The sequence below is a fragment of the Schistocerca cancellata genome, chromosome 1 (genome assembly GCF_023864275.1).
Source record: "Schistocerca cancellata isolate TAMUIC-IGC-003103 chromosome 1, iqSchCanc2.1, whole genome shotgun sequence".
Taxonomy (NCBI): domain Eukaryota; kingdom Metazoa; phylum Arthropoda; class Insecta; order Orthoptera; family Acrididae; genus Schistocerca; species Schistocerca cancellata.
The window spans coordinates 666284580-666298578 of NC_064626.1; the positions used below are offsets into that span (position 1 = coordinate 666284580).

Below are 13999 nucleotides of genomic sequence, written 5' to 3' on the forward strand. Positions count from 1 at the left end.
ACCAAACCACCTCTGCACCGCCCCCCCCCCCCCCTTCCTCTGTCCTATCTTCTCCTCATTGTCATCTCCCACCATGTTTATTTACAGCCCTCTGCCAATGCATCCGTCTGTCTTTCCCTGCTTCTCTCCTTATTTGTTCCTTTTTTCCCAGCCTTCCTGCTCCTCAACCTCATGATGCTGTGCCCATTGGCAGTCTGGTCTCTGCACACTCCACCAGATAGAGTTTGTCTCTCTCCCCGCTGTGTGTGTGTGTGTGTGTGTGTGTGTGTGTGTGTCTCTCTCTCTCTCTCTCTCTCTCTCTCTCTCTACTGATGAAGGCTTGGCCAATCTGTATGTGAGTGTCTTTTAATCGTGCCTGTTTGCAACTTCACGTGTTTTCTATGCTGTAAGTAGCAATCTGTCTTTTCCTACCTAGAAGAACTGAAATGAAATAAAACCAATGAATGCAGGTATAAAAACTCAAAAGCTTGGAAAATAAGAAGAAAGTTTGGAAAAATGGTGAGACGTGTAGTGAGTAGAAATTTTGGAAAGGAAGGTAGACGCTGACTGAGAAATTGAGAGAAAATACAGATTTTTAACAGAAAATGGGATGAAGCGGTACTGTATTGGACAATGGGGAGGAGGGGGAAGCCAGGTGAATGCAGAAATTGAAGCAAATTTCAGATCTTGAGCCCTTGTTTTGTAATCGTTGTTCTTATGAAAGAGGATGTAAATAACCACAATACAGCTTTAGTACTTGAGTCTTTATTTGCCACGCAGGTGGTGTCCAACAGCTCAGTTCATGACATCAGTACTTGAAATAAAAATGATCAGAAATATTTAAAATTCAATTTAAGAGGTGCGTAAAGGATTTTTTTACTGGCCAACCTCTTCTCTTCCATCTGTGGATTTCTTAGTAGAACCAATTGATTTACGTGTTATTAATAATGTCCAATAACATGAGTGTAAAATTTGACTTCTCATCTCTTCAGTGCAATAATGAGATTATTGTATCCACCTGGGACTATACTGCTCTGCATACCAGGCAAGTGTTGCGGGCTGCTGCCTCTCCAGTAGGCTGCGAGTAAACAGCTCACATCAGCACAAGTCACCGAGCTGTTTACTTGTCTAGCCTCGTACAGCTTAGGCTGTTTACCTTGTAGCTTCGCACAGCCTCGATGGCGCTCAGTGGCACCAACGTCACTGATAGGTAGTGAGCCTATCATGGAAGAGAGCACTGTAGGCAAGCCACAACTTCTTTACACCATGTCATCTGCCCACTCAGCACTGCATGGGCTGGGCGGTTTTTTAGGTTAGATGGCCTTGGGCAAGTACAGAAAGGGCAACAGCCTCAACGGGTGCGGGGCAAAGTCAGAACGGGGATCAAGCAGCAATCGGTATTGTAATTGTAAACTGTCGAAGCTGCGTTGGTAAAGTACCGGAACTTCAAGCGCTGATAGAAAGCACCGAAGCTGAAATCGTTATAGGTACAGAAAGCTGGCTGAAGCCAGAGATAAATTCTGCCGAAATTTTTACAAAGGTACAGACGGTGTTTAGAAAGGATAGATTGCATGCAACCGGTGGTGGAGTGGTCGTCGCTGTTAGTAGTAGTTTATCCTGTAGTGAAGTAGAAGTGGATAGTTCCTGTGAATTATTATGGGCGGAGGTTACACTCAACAACCGAGCTAGGTTAATAATTGGCTCCTTTTACCGACCTCCCGACTCAGCAGCATTAGTGGCAGAACAACTGAAAGAAAATTTGGAATACATTTCACATAAATTTTCTCAGCATGTTATAGTCTTAGGTGGAGACTTCAATTTACCAGATATAGACTGGGACACTCAGATGTTTAGGATGGGTGGTAGGGACAGAGCATCGAGTGACATTATACTGAGTGCACTATCCGAAAATTACCTCGAGCAATTAAACAGAGAACCGACTCGTGGAGATAACATCTTGGACCTACTGATAACAAACAGACCCAAACTTCTCGACTCTGTAAGCGCAGAACAGGGAATCAGTGATCATAAGGCCGTTGCAGCATCCCTGAATATGGAAGTAAATAGGAATATAAAAAAAGGGAGGAAGGTTTATCTGTTTAGCATGAGTAATAGAAGGCAGATTTCAGACTACCTAACAGATCAAAACGAAAATTTCTGTTCCGATGCTGACAATGTTGAGTGTTTATGGAAAAAGTTCAAGGCAATTGTAAAATGCGTTTTAGACAGGTACGTGTCGAGTAAAACTGTGAGGGACGGGAAAAACCCACCGTGGTACAACAAAAACGTTAGGAAACTACTGCGAAAGCAAAGAGAGCTTCACTGCAAGTTAAAACACAGCCAAAACCTCTCAGACAAACAGAAGCTAAACGATGTCAAAGTTAGCGTAAGGAGGGCTATGCGTGAAGCGTTCAGTGAATTCGAAAGTAAAATTCTATGTACCGACTTGACAGAAAATCCTAGGAAGTTCTGGTCTTACGTTAAATCAGTAAGTGGATCGAAACAGCATATCCACACACTCCGGGATGATGAAGGCATTGAAACAGAGGATGACACGCGTAAAGCTGAAATACTAAACACCTTTTTCCAAAGCTGTTTCACAGAGGAAGACCGCACTGCAGTTCCCTCTCTAAATCCTCGCACAAACGAAAAAATGGCTGACATCGAAATAAGTGTTCAAGGAATAGAAAAGCAACTGGAATCACTCAACAGAGGAAAGTCCACTGGACCTGACGGGATACCAATTCGATTCTACACAGAGTACGCGAAAGAACTTGCCCCCCTTCTAACAGCCGTGTACCGCAAGTCTCTAGAGGAACAGAAGGTTCCAAATGATTGGAAAAGAGCACAGGTAGTCCCAGTCTTCAAGAAGGGTTGTCGAGCAGATGCGCAAAACTATAGACCTGTATCTCTGACGTCGATCTGTTGTAGAATTTTAGAACATGTTTTTTGCTCGAGTATCATGTCGTTTTTGGAAACCCAGAATCTACTATGTAGGAATCAACATGGATTCCGGAAACAGCGATCGTGTGAGACCCAACTCGCTTTATTTGTTCATGAGACCCAGAAAATATTAGATACAGGCTCCCAGGTAGATGCTATTTTCCTTGACTTCCGGAAGGCGTTCGATACAGTTCCGCACTGTCGCCTGATAAACAAAGTAAGAGCCTACGGAATATCAGACCAGCTGTGTGGCTGGATTGAAGAGTTTTTAGCAAACAGAACACAGCATGTTGTTATCAATGGAGAGACGTGTACAGACGTTAAAGTAACCTCTGGCGTGCCACAGGGGAGTGTTATGACACCATTGCTTTTCACAATATATATAAATGACTTAGTAGATAGTGTCGGAAGTTCCATGCGGCTTTTCGCGGATGATGCTGTAATATACAGAGAAGTTGCAGCATTAGAAAATTGTAGCGAAATGCAGGATGATCTGCAGCGGATAGGCACTTGGTGCAGGGAGTGGCAACTGACCGTTAACATAGACAAATGTAATGTATTGCGAATACATAGAAAGAAGGGTCCTTTATTGTATGATTATATGATAGCGGAACAAACACTGGTAGCAGTTACTTCTGTAAAATATCTGGGAGTATGCGTGCGGAACGATTTGAAGTGGAATGATCATATAAAATTAATTGTTGGTAAGGCGGGTACCAGGTTGAGATTCATTGGGAGAGTCCTTAGAAAATGTAGCCCATCAACAAAGGAGGTGGCTTACAAAACACTCGTTCGACCTATACTTGAGTATTGCTCATCAGTGTGGGATCCGTACCAGATCGGGTTGACGGAGGAGATAGAGAAGATCCAAAGAAGAGCGGCGCGTTTTGTCACAGGGTTATTTGGTAACCGTGATAGCGTTACAAAGATGTTTAACAAACTCAAGTGGCAGACTCTGCAAGAGAGGCGCTCTGCATCGCGGTGTAGCTTGCTCGCCAGGTTTCGAGAGGGTGCGTTTCTGGATGAGGTATCGAATATATTGCTTCCCCCTACTTATACCTCCCAAGGAGATCACGAATGTAAAATTAGAGAGATTAGAGCACGCACAGAGGCTTTCAGACAGTCGTTCTTCCCGCGAACCATACGCGAGTGGAACAGGAAAGGGAGGTAATGACAGTGGCACGTAAAGTGCCCTCTGCCACACACCGTTGGGTGGCTTGCAGAGTATAAATGTAGATGTAGATGTACATGTGTATCTTTTCGTGGGAGACTGCTGCTGGACTTTGCTGCAGCCAGTTACCCCTCTTGGCTTCATGACAGCTACGCCCTTGCCATAGCTAGATAGCACTGCCGTCCACCACTTACATGTGCCGTGCCCCACAGCACATCCTGCTGCTGGCAGTCACTGTCACTGAGTTGCTGCCTCCGACAACTGCCGACACCCGACATCCAGGAAGTACCTTTGTCCCACTGGCAGCTATCATTGTGGAACTGTGCATCTGACACAAGCCAATACATTCTACTGTTGATCATCCTTGGCCACTCTCTCTCTCTGCCATCTACTATGACTCGTAGAGTTCATTGTGTAAGTGCATCCCGAGTAACATCTACTAGAGACATTTCTGTTTGTACTTTAATTGGTGGACATTCATCCACAGACAATGAATTTGAATTCATTCCCCATATCGATGAGAAACAGTTGTAGCATTTGTGAATTTCATTGGTAGTCCGTAGCACTCATCAGCCATGGACGCGAAGAAGATCAAGGTAAATGTGTGTTACAGACTAAGTTTCTGTTTGTGACTAAGTAACCTACGAGTTACTGTAAGCACTTTATTGTATTGAACATTCCCATGTTTTGTGACAAGCTAGTAAGTGAAAATATTTTTAAGATTTGTTTTGACTTTTTCCATATTCATGAAGGGCATTTCTGTTAGGACATCACATAGGGCTCTTTTGTGTATTCTTGCTTTGCAACATGTTCTATGCTCTTGAGGGTCTCTGTGTTATGGAAGGAAAAGTATAGGGCTGTTCATAAGTATCTCCAAGAATTTGGAAGATGGCTGTGTGAAAACTATGAGACATATAGAAAACAGACTCTATCAGCGGATGGAGATTCTCTCCAAGTTTTTAACTCACATTCCAGGTGCTCAATACGGGAGTCATTTGTGACATGGCAAATGCCAATAGGTGTTGGCAATCAATCCATTGAAGTCACTGACATCAATTGCTCAGGAGAGAGTGACAGCAGCCTGCTTTGAAAGCTTGTTCATTGAGTTCCCTTCCTGCAAGCTGAAGCTAATTCAGTGCAACAGTATGAAGCAGATGATTTATTTACATGTTCTGGCATGTCTGCCTCCTATTGCATCTAAGCCATGGCATGAATTGAAACTAGGGGAGATGCTCTATCTACTGAAATGTGACATTTTTCTCTATGTCTTTTGGTTTTCATGGAGTTACCTTCTGAAATCCTGGGGGTACTTGTGAATAACCCCATATATGTAATCTAACAAACATGTAGACCTGCTCTGCCTCCTCCCCCATCCTGCCACCCTCTCAGCCACCAATTCCTCTCTTGCACCAACCTCTTCATGTCAGAGCAGCATACAGTTTCACTTATTTGTTGGATGTATTCCAATTCCTGTTTTCCCTTACAGTTTTTACCCTCTTCAGCTCCTTCTAGTACTGTGGAAGTTATTCCCTTATGATATTGGTACACATGTCCTATCATGTTGTCTTGTCTACCTGTCAGCATTTTTCATAAGTTTGCTGATTCTCCTTAAAACCGTCTCATTCGATACCTTATCAGTTCATCTAATTTCTAACATACTTCTGTAACACCACATACCAAATACCTTGATTCTCTTCATTTTTGGCATTGCCCAGATTCCATCGTATCTCTTGTTTTCATGAGTCTGTAAGGAATTTTGATGACATCCTAGTTATTATATCAGAACATTAACTTTTGTAACACTTAACGCTACTTGGGGTGGGGGAGGGTTTAGGCAGTGAGCTTCACCCTTATCCGAGTATCAACAACAGTGACATTAAAGAATTAGTAATGCATCTCTGAGTAGAGTGTGTAATGTAGTGAAGCTTTTTAACAAATTAAAACTATGTAATGAACAATGATTTGGGTCCAGAAAAAAAATCTGGGTTTGTCTTAAGCTATTGTTTCACATCCTTTCTGCCAGGTGTAATATAATAAAAGTCACAGACAGTGGCAGAAAATTTTAGGCTTAATGTGTGCATTTGATGCAATACAAGTTTCAAAAGCCAATTAGCATTCGCATAATTTCTGAAAACAGTATTTTGAAGATCATGGTTAGTGAAAACTTTAAACATGAGTAAGACTTGTTGAGTGATTTATTCTTTATAAATTTGATGCATTTGTTGAGAGTAATCATGCCTTCTGATGTGGTAAATGATGAGTGGTGTGTAAACAAGTGGTAGCCATTGTTTACAGTATGCATACTTAAATGAAACATGAAGAAGAGGACAGTTTATGATTGTAGCAGTGGTCAGATCTTAGAAATGCCTGCTGCAGCCATAGTTACTAATCCTTTACAATCATTTGTGAATTTGATTACACTGTAACTGGGTATGAATCAGAGGCTTTGAGGATCTCAGAAATTGTCAGACAGAGTTTGCCGGTTTGGATTTTATAGTTGAGTTTTGAGACAGACTTGGGAAACTCAGTCAGTAAGAGCAATGTCAGCAACATGCTAAGATTAAAGTTAAAGTCCAAGACCACCAGACAGCTTTAATTGGGCTGAAAGCTATAAAGGCTATCATAATCATTCAAAATGAATGTTTTCATCTAACATTCAGCAATGATACCTGGAGAAAGACAGGTCTCAGTGCATTTTGAGATGTCTCAGTCATTTCTCCAATTCTGTCATCCAGGAATTATTTATGAGTTCAGGAACTAGTGTCTATCTGTGTTTCTTAGTTTTTTGGCAACTAGTACACACATGCTGTAATTTAAGTTTCAGCAAGTCTAAATACTTAACTAATTGACATCTCACACCCATTTCTTTTACTCAGTAAGGTCACATATCTGTACTTCAGTTTAACTAATGACTCTGTTCTCATTGAATTATCCTTTTTTTTTTTTAAAGGAAAAATATTGCCTGGTTTCTTTTTGTTACATAAAGAATTGTAGAGAAATAAATGAATGTCTTTTGTTTTGATGTGTTGTATTTTGCTAATTTGGTTACAGGTTTTTGTTTTATTTGAACATGAAGGATATCAAGCATTCATTGAAAGTATGTGTTGAAAAATGCCCTGATCGCAATTTGGAAACTCAGAATGATATTAAGGATTTCTACATCAAGACTGGCTCTCTGTTGTGCAGGTAAACAGAGCATGCAATACTAAAGTTAAGTAGTTTGGAAATTTGGGTCACAGAAAAGTTAATTTTTCAAGTGTCAGCAAAACCACTCAGTTATCTGAAGCTCTTGTTTGGATGCGTTAACTGTTAGGAAAACAACATTAGGAACATGAAATAGTAATAAATTTGAATATAGAGGAAAGCATGTTACAAGGTTTAGTTAAGTTTTTCTGTGTTGTTCATAAAATAATCCCAAACAATTTGTAATGTTATAGTAGCTACAATCTTTTCCTCTCTTTCTTTCTTCAAGGTATGATTTTAAATTTAATGGCTGGACTGGTCCAAATGATCCTGCTTTAGGGCAGATAGATCTTGAGAAGCATATTAACTCCCATTTAGGACCATGCCCACCTCTACCTGTGTACGCCAGGTAAGTGTTTCTTAGTAACAGAGTGAAACTCATAATTTACATTCACATTTTGTAAGCTGTTTTTAATAGTGTCTTCGTAAAAGTAAGATCTGTACAAAAAATATGTCTACATTTTTTTCCAGTGATCCTGTTTTAAACAGATGTATACCTCGCCCAGTAAAAGACATACTTGTGCAAATCATCAGCAGTCTTTATGATGTGTTAAACAGCTGGGATGCAGTAGAAAAGGTGTTGGGTGATTTGTACATGACATGGCGAGAGATACTTGCACTTTCATTTCTTGCTTTTGGTAAGTGTAATATCCTACAGAATTAAATCCATAAGTGAAATTATTACAACCTATCAAACAGTAGAAAGTGTGGGATGGTATAACAACAGTATGAAAAGGATAGATTGTTACTCAACACATAGAGGAGGCATTGAGTTGCAGATACACACACATCTTCTATGTGGTGAGGAGTAGCAGTCTATCTTTTTCCTATTGTTATAACAACCTGCGATGGGTAAACGTATGTGGGCTTCACAATAGTTTTTAGGGCTGATCCCATAAAAATTTAGTAGTTTTTACAACCACTCACATTTAGTATAGTGTGGCACATAGACACATATAACAGAATGCAGAATTAACTAGCTTTAGAGCCATGGCTCCTCTTCTGGCAGAAAGTACACACATTCTCACAAACAACCATACAGACACCTAAATGGACACCACCACAGACGTAGCAGTGTATTTGTGGTTGTGTGTCTGTGTGTATTTCCTGCCAGAAGAATATTTGGAGCATTCCAGTAGCTGGCAGAGAAGGCTGAGAAGACCATCCATGTGCATGGGGTTTCAATGAAGCCCACAGTTTGCAGCAATGTCACCAGAACTGATTGTGGCCCCTCTGGTTCTGTGTTGGGTAGAATGTTTGAACCAGAGACTTCAGAGTTGTGTGATAAACTAGGCTGTGACTTCCTGGAGTTCTGCCATTGGGTTGAGAACTGTAGGCTCCCCTGAATGGGGTCAGGTGTGCAATGAATCAGATGCTGCTACCCAGTTAGCTTTTTCATGTGGGGTACATACAAGTTTTTTTTAAAATTAGGTGCTTCTCCATCCAGTCCAGATAACAACAGCTCTTGGAAGTATTAGTGTAAGATCCAATGGAAGTATTAGTGTAAGATCCAAAGGAATGCCTGCCTCACTTAAGTGTCTTAAAATCCTATTAGGTAACTGCCGAAGCATTTTTAACAAAGTGCCAGAGTTTGAAGTGCTCCTGAAAAGCAGTGAAGCTCACATAATACTAGGTGCAGGAAGCTGTTTAAAGCCCCAAAGTAAACAGCACTGAGGCCTTTGGAAAAAATTTAAGCATATATGAAAGTATAGGCTAATGGAAAATGGAGTTGGTGGTATATTTGTCACAGTAGACAAGAAACTCGCATCTGCTGAGATAGAAATTGATGCTGCATGTGAAACTGTCTGGGGGAAATCTTAGTATCAGCAGTGGGCATAAAATTATAGTTATATACTTCTATTGACACAAGGCTCACCTGCTGATGTAACTGAAAACCTTAGAGAAAACCTCAGTTTGCTTGTACTTAATTTCCCTAATCATACTTTGATCAGTGGAGGAAACTAATCACCCAACAATCAGTTGATAAAATTACAGTTTTGGTAGTAGTGGGTGTGACAAGACATCCTGTGAAACTTTTCTAAATACCTTCTCTGAAGACTGCTTATAAAAGATGATGGAAATATTTAGGTCTAATGGCAACAAATAGACCTGACCTCTTTGAGGATGTACATATCAAAACTGGTATCAGTGATCATGGTGAGAATGATTACCAAAGTACAAAGGGCAACTAAAGCAAACAGAGAGACTTGTATGTTCATAAAACTAGATAAAAGAACAGTAGTGCCATATGTCATTGAGGGAATAGAAACTTTTCGAACAGGACAGGAACATGTAGAGGAACTGTGGCTCAAGTTTAAAAGAATAGTTGACCGTCCACTGGATAGATATGAACCCAGTAGAACAGTTCATGATCAATGAGCCCTCCATGGTATATGGTCAATGTAAAGAAAAAGACTCTACAAAGAAAACGTAGGGCTATGCATAGAGAGATGCTGAATAAAATGGGTGTAACTGCTTAGGAAGCAATGCACAAAGCAAAAGCATAAATTCTTAACTCTGTTTTCAGGTGTTCTTTTAGAAAGGAAAACTCAGCAGTACTACCCCACTTTAATTCTCCTTCCACTGAAAATATGAGTGAAATAGATGTTGATGTTAGTGGTGTTGAGAAACAGCTGATTTCACTACAATTTAACAAAGCTCCAGGGCCTGGCAAAATCCATTTCAGATACTATACCAGATTTGCAGGTGCGTTAGCCACGCTTTTAACTACAATCTATCATAGATCCCTCAAACAGTAAATGGTGCCCAATAGTTGCAAGAGAGCACAGGTCACACCTGTCTAAAAGAAGAGTAGCAGAATAGACCCACAGAATGTTTTTCACTATCCTTGACATCAGTTTGTTATTGAACATTAGAACATATTCTGAGCTTGAGCATAATGAGAGGTATCTCAAACAGAACGACTTTCTCCATGACAACAAGCATGGATTCTGAAAACATAGATCATGTGACATACAAAACACACTTTACTCACATGAACACTGAAAGCCTCATATAAAAGCAATCAGGTAGATGTAGTATTTCTCGATTTCCAAAAAATATTTTACTCAGTACCACATCTGCACTTGTGATAATAAGTTTGACTGTATGGGGTATCAAGTGAAATTTGTGACTGGACTGAGGATTTTTTGGTAGGGAGAATGCAGGAAGTTACCTTGGATGGCGAGTCATTTACGTGTAGAGGTAACTTTGGTGTGCTGTAGGGTAATGTGTTAGGACTCTTTCTATTCATGTTGCATATTAATGACCTTGCAAACAATATTAATGGTAACCTCAAACTTTTCACAGATGATGCAGATAACTATAATGAAGTACTGTCTGGGGGGGGGGGGGGGGGGGGGGGGGGAAAGCTGCATAAATTTTCGGTCAGATCTTGATAATATTTCAAAGTGCACAAAGATGGACATCTTTTTTCAAATGTTCGAATATGTAAAACTGTGTACTTCACAAAAAAAAGTAGTATCCTATGGCTACAATATCAGTGAGCCACAGGTGATGTAGGTTAACTAATACAAATATCTGGGTGTAACTCTTTGAATGGATATGAAATGGAATGATCACATTGGCTTAGTCATGGGTAAAGCAGGTGGCAGACTTTGGTTCATTGGTAGAAAACTGGGGAAATGCAATCAATCAACAAAGGAAATTGCTTACAGATAATTTGTGTGACCCATCATAGAATATTGCTCAAGCATGTGGAACCATTGTCAAATATAACAAACAGAGGATACTGAATGTATACAGAGAAGGGAAGCACAAATGGTCACAGGTTTGTATGATCCACGGGAGAGTGTTACGGAGAGATAGTGAAGAAACTGAACGGACAGACTTTTGAAGATGGACATAAACTGTCCCGAGAAAGCATACTTACAAAGTTTCAAGAACAGTTTTTAATGGCAACTTTAGGAACGTACTGTGTATTGTTCCCATAGGGATTGTGAGGAAAAGATTAGATTGATTACAGCACACAAAGAGGCATTTAAACATTCATTTTTCTCATGCTCTATATGTTAATGGAACAGGAAGAAACTTTAATAGCTGGTACAAAGGTATGTACCCTATGCCATGCACTTCACATTGATTTGCAGAGTATAGAAGTAAAAGCAGATGGAAGGATCTAGTAGAACTGCAGTGTCATAATATTTCATATTAATAAACCCGAGAGAATTTTTCCTCTGGAACTGGAATTCATTACCATTGTGTACAACACAGGGTGTTAGTCAGACATTTCTATATTAGTACATCTCATCTAGGAAGATACTGCAGCATCTGTAGCCATAGTGATGAGATGGGTGTGTTGATGTCAAAACCATTTCACAGACAAAAATTCTGACAATCAGTCAAAGAAATTTTTTACAGTAGCATTGTGCTACTGGTTGGTGTTCAGGAACTGGCCCCAAAAAATCAAACATTTTATGCTGGCCTTAAAAGACCAGCTGTGTGGCGAGAAACTATGTGAGGTATGTCTGTAAACAGCAACAGTCTTCTTGATTACAGTCTTCTAGAGATGACACAGCTCATTACAACTGGGTGCAGAGGTATGACAAGAACAGAGATAAGCCATGATGTAATCATAAAAAAATCTCACCAAGAGGCAGCATCACAATGAAGTTGCTTCATCTCAGTTGTTAGCAACTTTGGTAAAATTTTTGCTAAGATCCCTCTGAGGGCCAAATGTTTGATTAAAATTCAGTTAATGGATCCAAACCTATTTATAACCTCGTCTGTAAGGTCTCCAATCATGATTTATCTATCCTGCATCTCCAGGGTTTTTATGTGATCAGTAACAACCTCAGTTTTGGATGTTAAGATCCTACTTGAACATGCTTCACTCTTCATTGATGAGTGGCCATCTTTGAAGCTGTTCTACAAGTCCTTAATATGTGTGGTCCCCATTGCTTCATCGCCAAACACTTGTTGAATCTTGCAGATTGTTTGAGCTTGAGAATCACTAAGGTTAAAACAAAATTTGTTGCAATAAACTTTATCCACGTTTTATCTCATTTTGCCCATGACAGAAAATCCAATGACCACTACCACTTACATGTGTTCACTTGGCAAATGCTAGTCAACAACTGGTTGCTTCCACTGTTGTGAAAAAAGAAACAGGCATGTGCATGGATACGTTTTGAACAGCCCTTCTATTATTATTAATATTATTATTATTATTATTATTATTATTATTCCATTTTAGTGTAAGCGTGTCAATTTGATACCAGTTTGACAGCTTGCATGTCAATTTTATTGGTTTTCTGTCTGGCCTCGTGAAACCAAGCATGTGGCAGCATCCACAGCTAATGGACCATGTCTAGTGTTGCTGCCTCTGCCTCATGGGGTTCTGGATTCGATTCCTGATCAAGTCAGAGATTTACTCTGCTGAGGCACTGACTGTTTGTGATGTCCTAACCATTTCAACATCATTCAGGAAAGTGGAGAGGCTGAACAGTGAAATGATTGGGAATTTGTATGGGCACTGATAACTGTGCAATTGAGTGCCACACAAACCAAATATCATCATCACAATGTGTCAAGCATAATCCAAAAGTGCAGTTAAGCCAGTCTGCTTCATCCATCTCCTTAATAGCTTGTGTGTTTGTTTTTGGAATGAAATACATCACTAGTTTCATATATCATGGACGCAACAGTTTTTTGGTAGATTTGTGGAGGTATATCACACTAGATGTCTATGCACAGGACATGTAATTTGCGGAAATAACGGGCCACTGAATTGCATACGTGGTGGTGGTGCCTGATACTGACTCACATGGGTTCCATAGGATTTATATCAGGTGAATTTCACCACCAAGACATCAGCGTGAGTTTACTATAATGCTCCTCAAACCTCTGTAGCATGGTTCTGTCTCCGAGACATGGACAGTTATACTGCTGAAAGATGACATCACTGTCGGGGAAGACATCAAGCATGAAAGGGTGCAGGCAGTTCGCAGCTGTAAGCATATCTTCAATTACTACCACAGATTCCATGCAAGCAGAGGAGGAAGTCTCCCATAGCATAATACTGCTCCCACCAACTTTTGTCCATGGCACGCTGCATGTTTCGAGTCGTCATTCACCTTGATGAATGTGTGTGTGGAGACAGTCAGCGACCTAGTGTAGCAAAAATGTGATTCATCCAAAGAACTGACACGTTTCCATGGATCGATGGTAAAGTCCTGATGGTCCCGTGTCCACTGCAATTGTAATTGACAACATCATTGAGTCAACTTGTGAACACGTAGTGATGGTCTACAGTGGAACTCCATGTTCAGCAATGTAGGATGAACGGTGTGCTCCAAAATACTTGTGCATTAACCAGCATTTGCTCTTTCGGCAGAGGTGCCACAGATCACCATCTATACTAATTTACAGAGCAGACAAGCTTCTGAACCACACATTCTGTGAAGAGTCATGGACATCCAACATTTAGCATCTAGTGGTAGTTCCACAATCATTCTACTTCTTCTGTAGATGCTCATGATAGTAGCATTTGAACATTCCTCCAGCTTTGCGTTTTCTGAGATACTTGTTCACAGGCTCTGCTTAATAATAATTTGCCCTTTGCGAAAGACATTTATCTCATAGGATTTTCTCATGTTGTTGTTGTTGTTGTTGTTGTTGTGGTCTTCAGTCCTGAGGCTGGTT

At 40.3% G+C, this 13999-nt stretch overlaps 1 protein-coding gene across 1 annotated transcript in view; it reads left to right on the forward strand.

Moving 5' to 3' along the window:
* Positions 1–13999, forward strand: part of LOC126183801 (choline transporter-like 1) — a 163146-nt gene that overhangs the window by 51944 nt on the left and 97203 nt on the right. The window contains exons 4-6 of the mRNA XM_049926047.1: positions 7145–7279; positions 7566–7685; positions 7808–7974. Of these exons, the coding sequence (XP_049782004.1) occupies positions 7145–7279; positions 7566–7685; positions 7808–7974 (422 nt within the window). The remainder of the gene's footprint in view (positions 1–7144; positions 7280–7565; positions 7686–7807; positions 7975–13999) is intronic.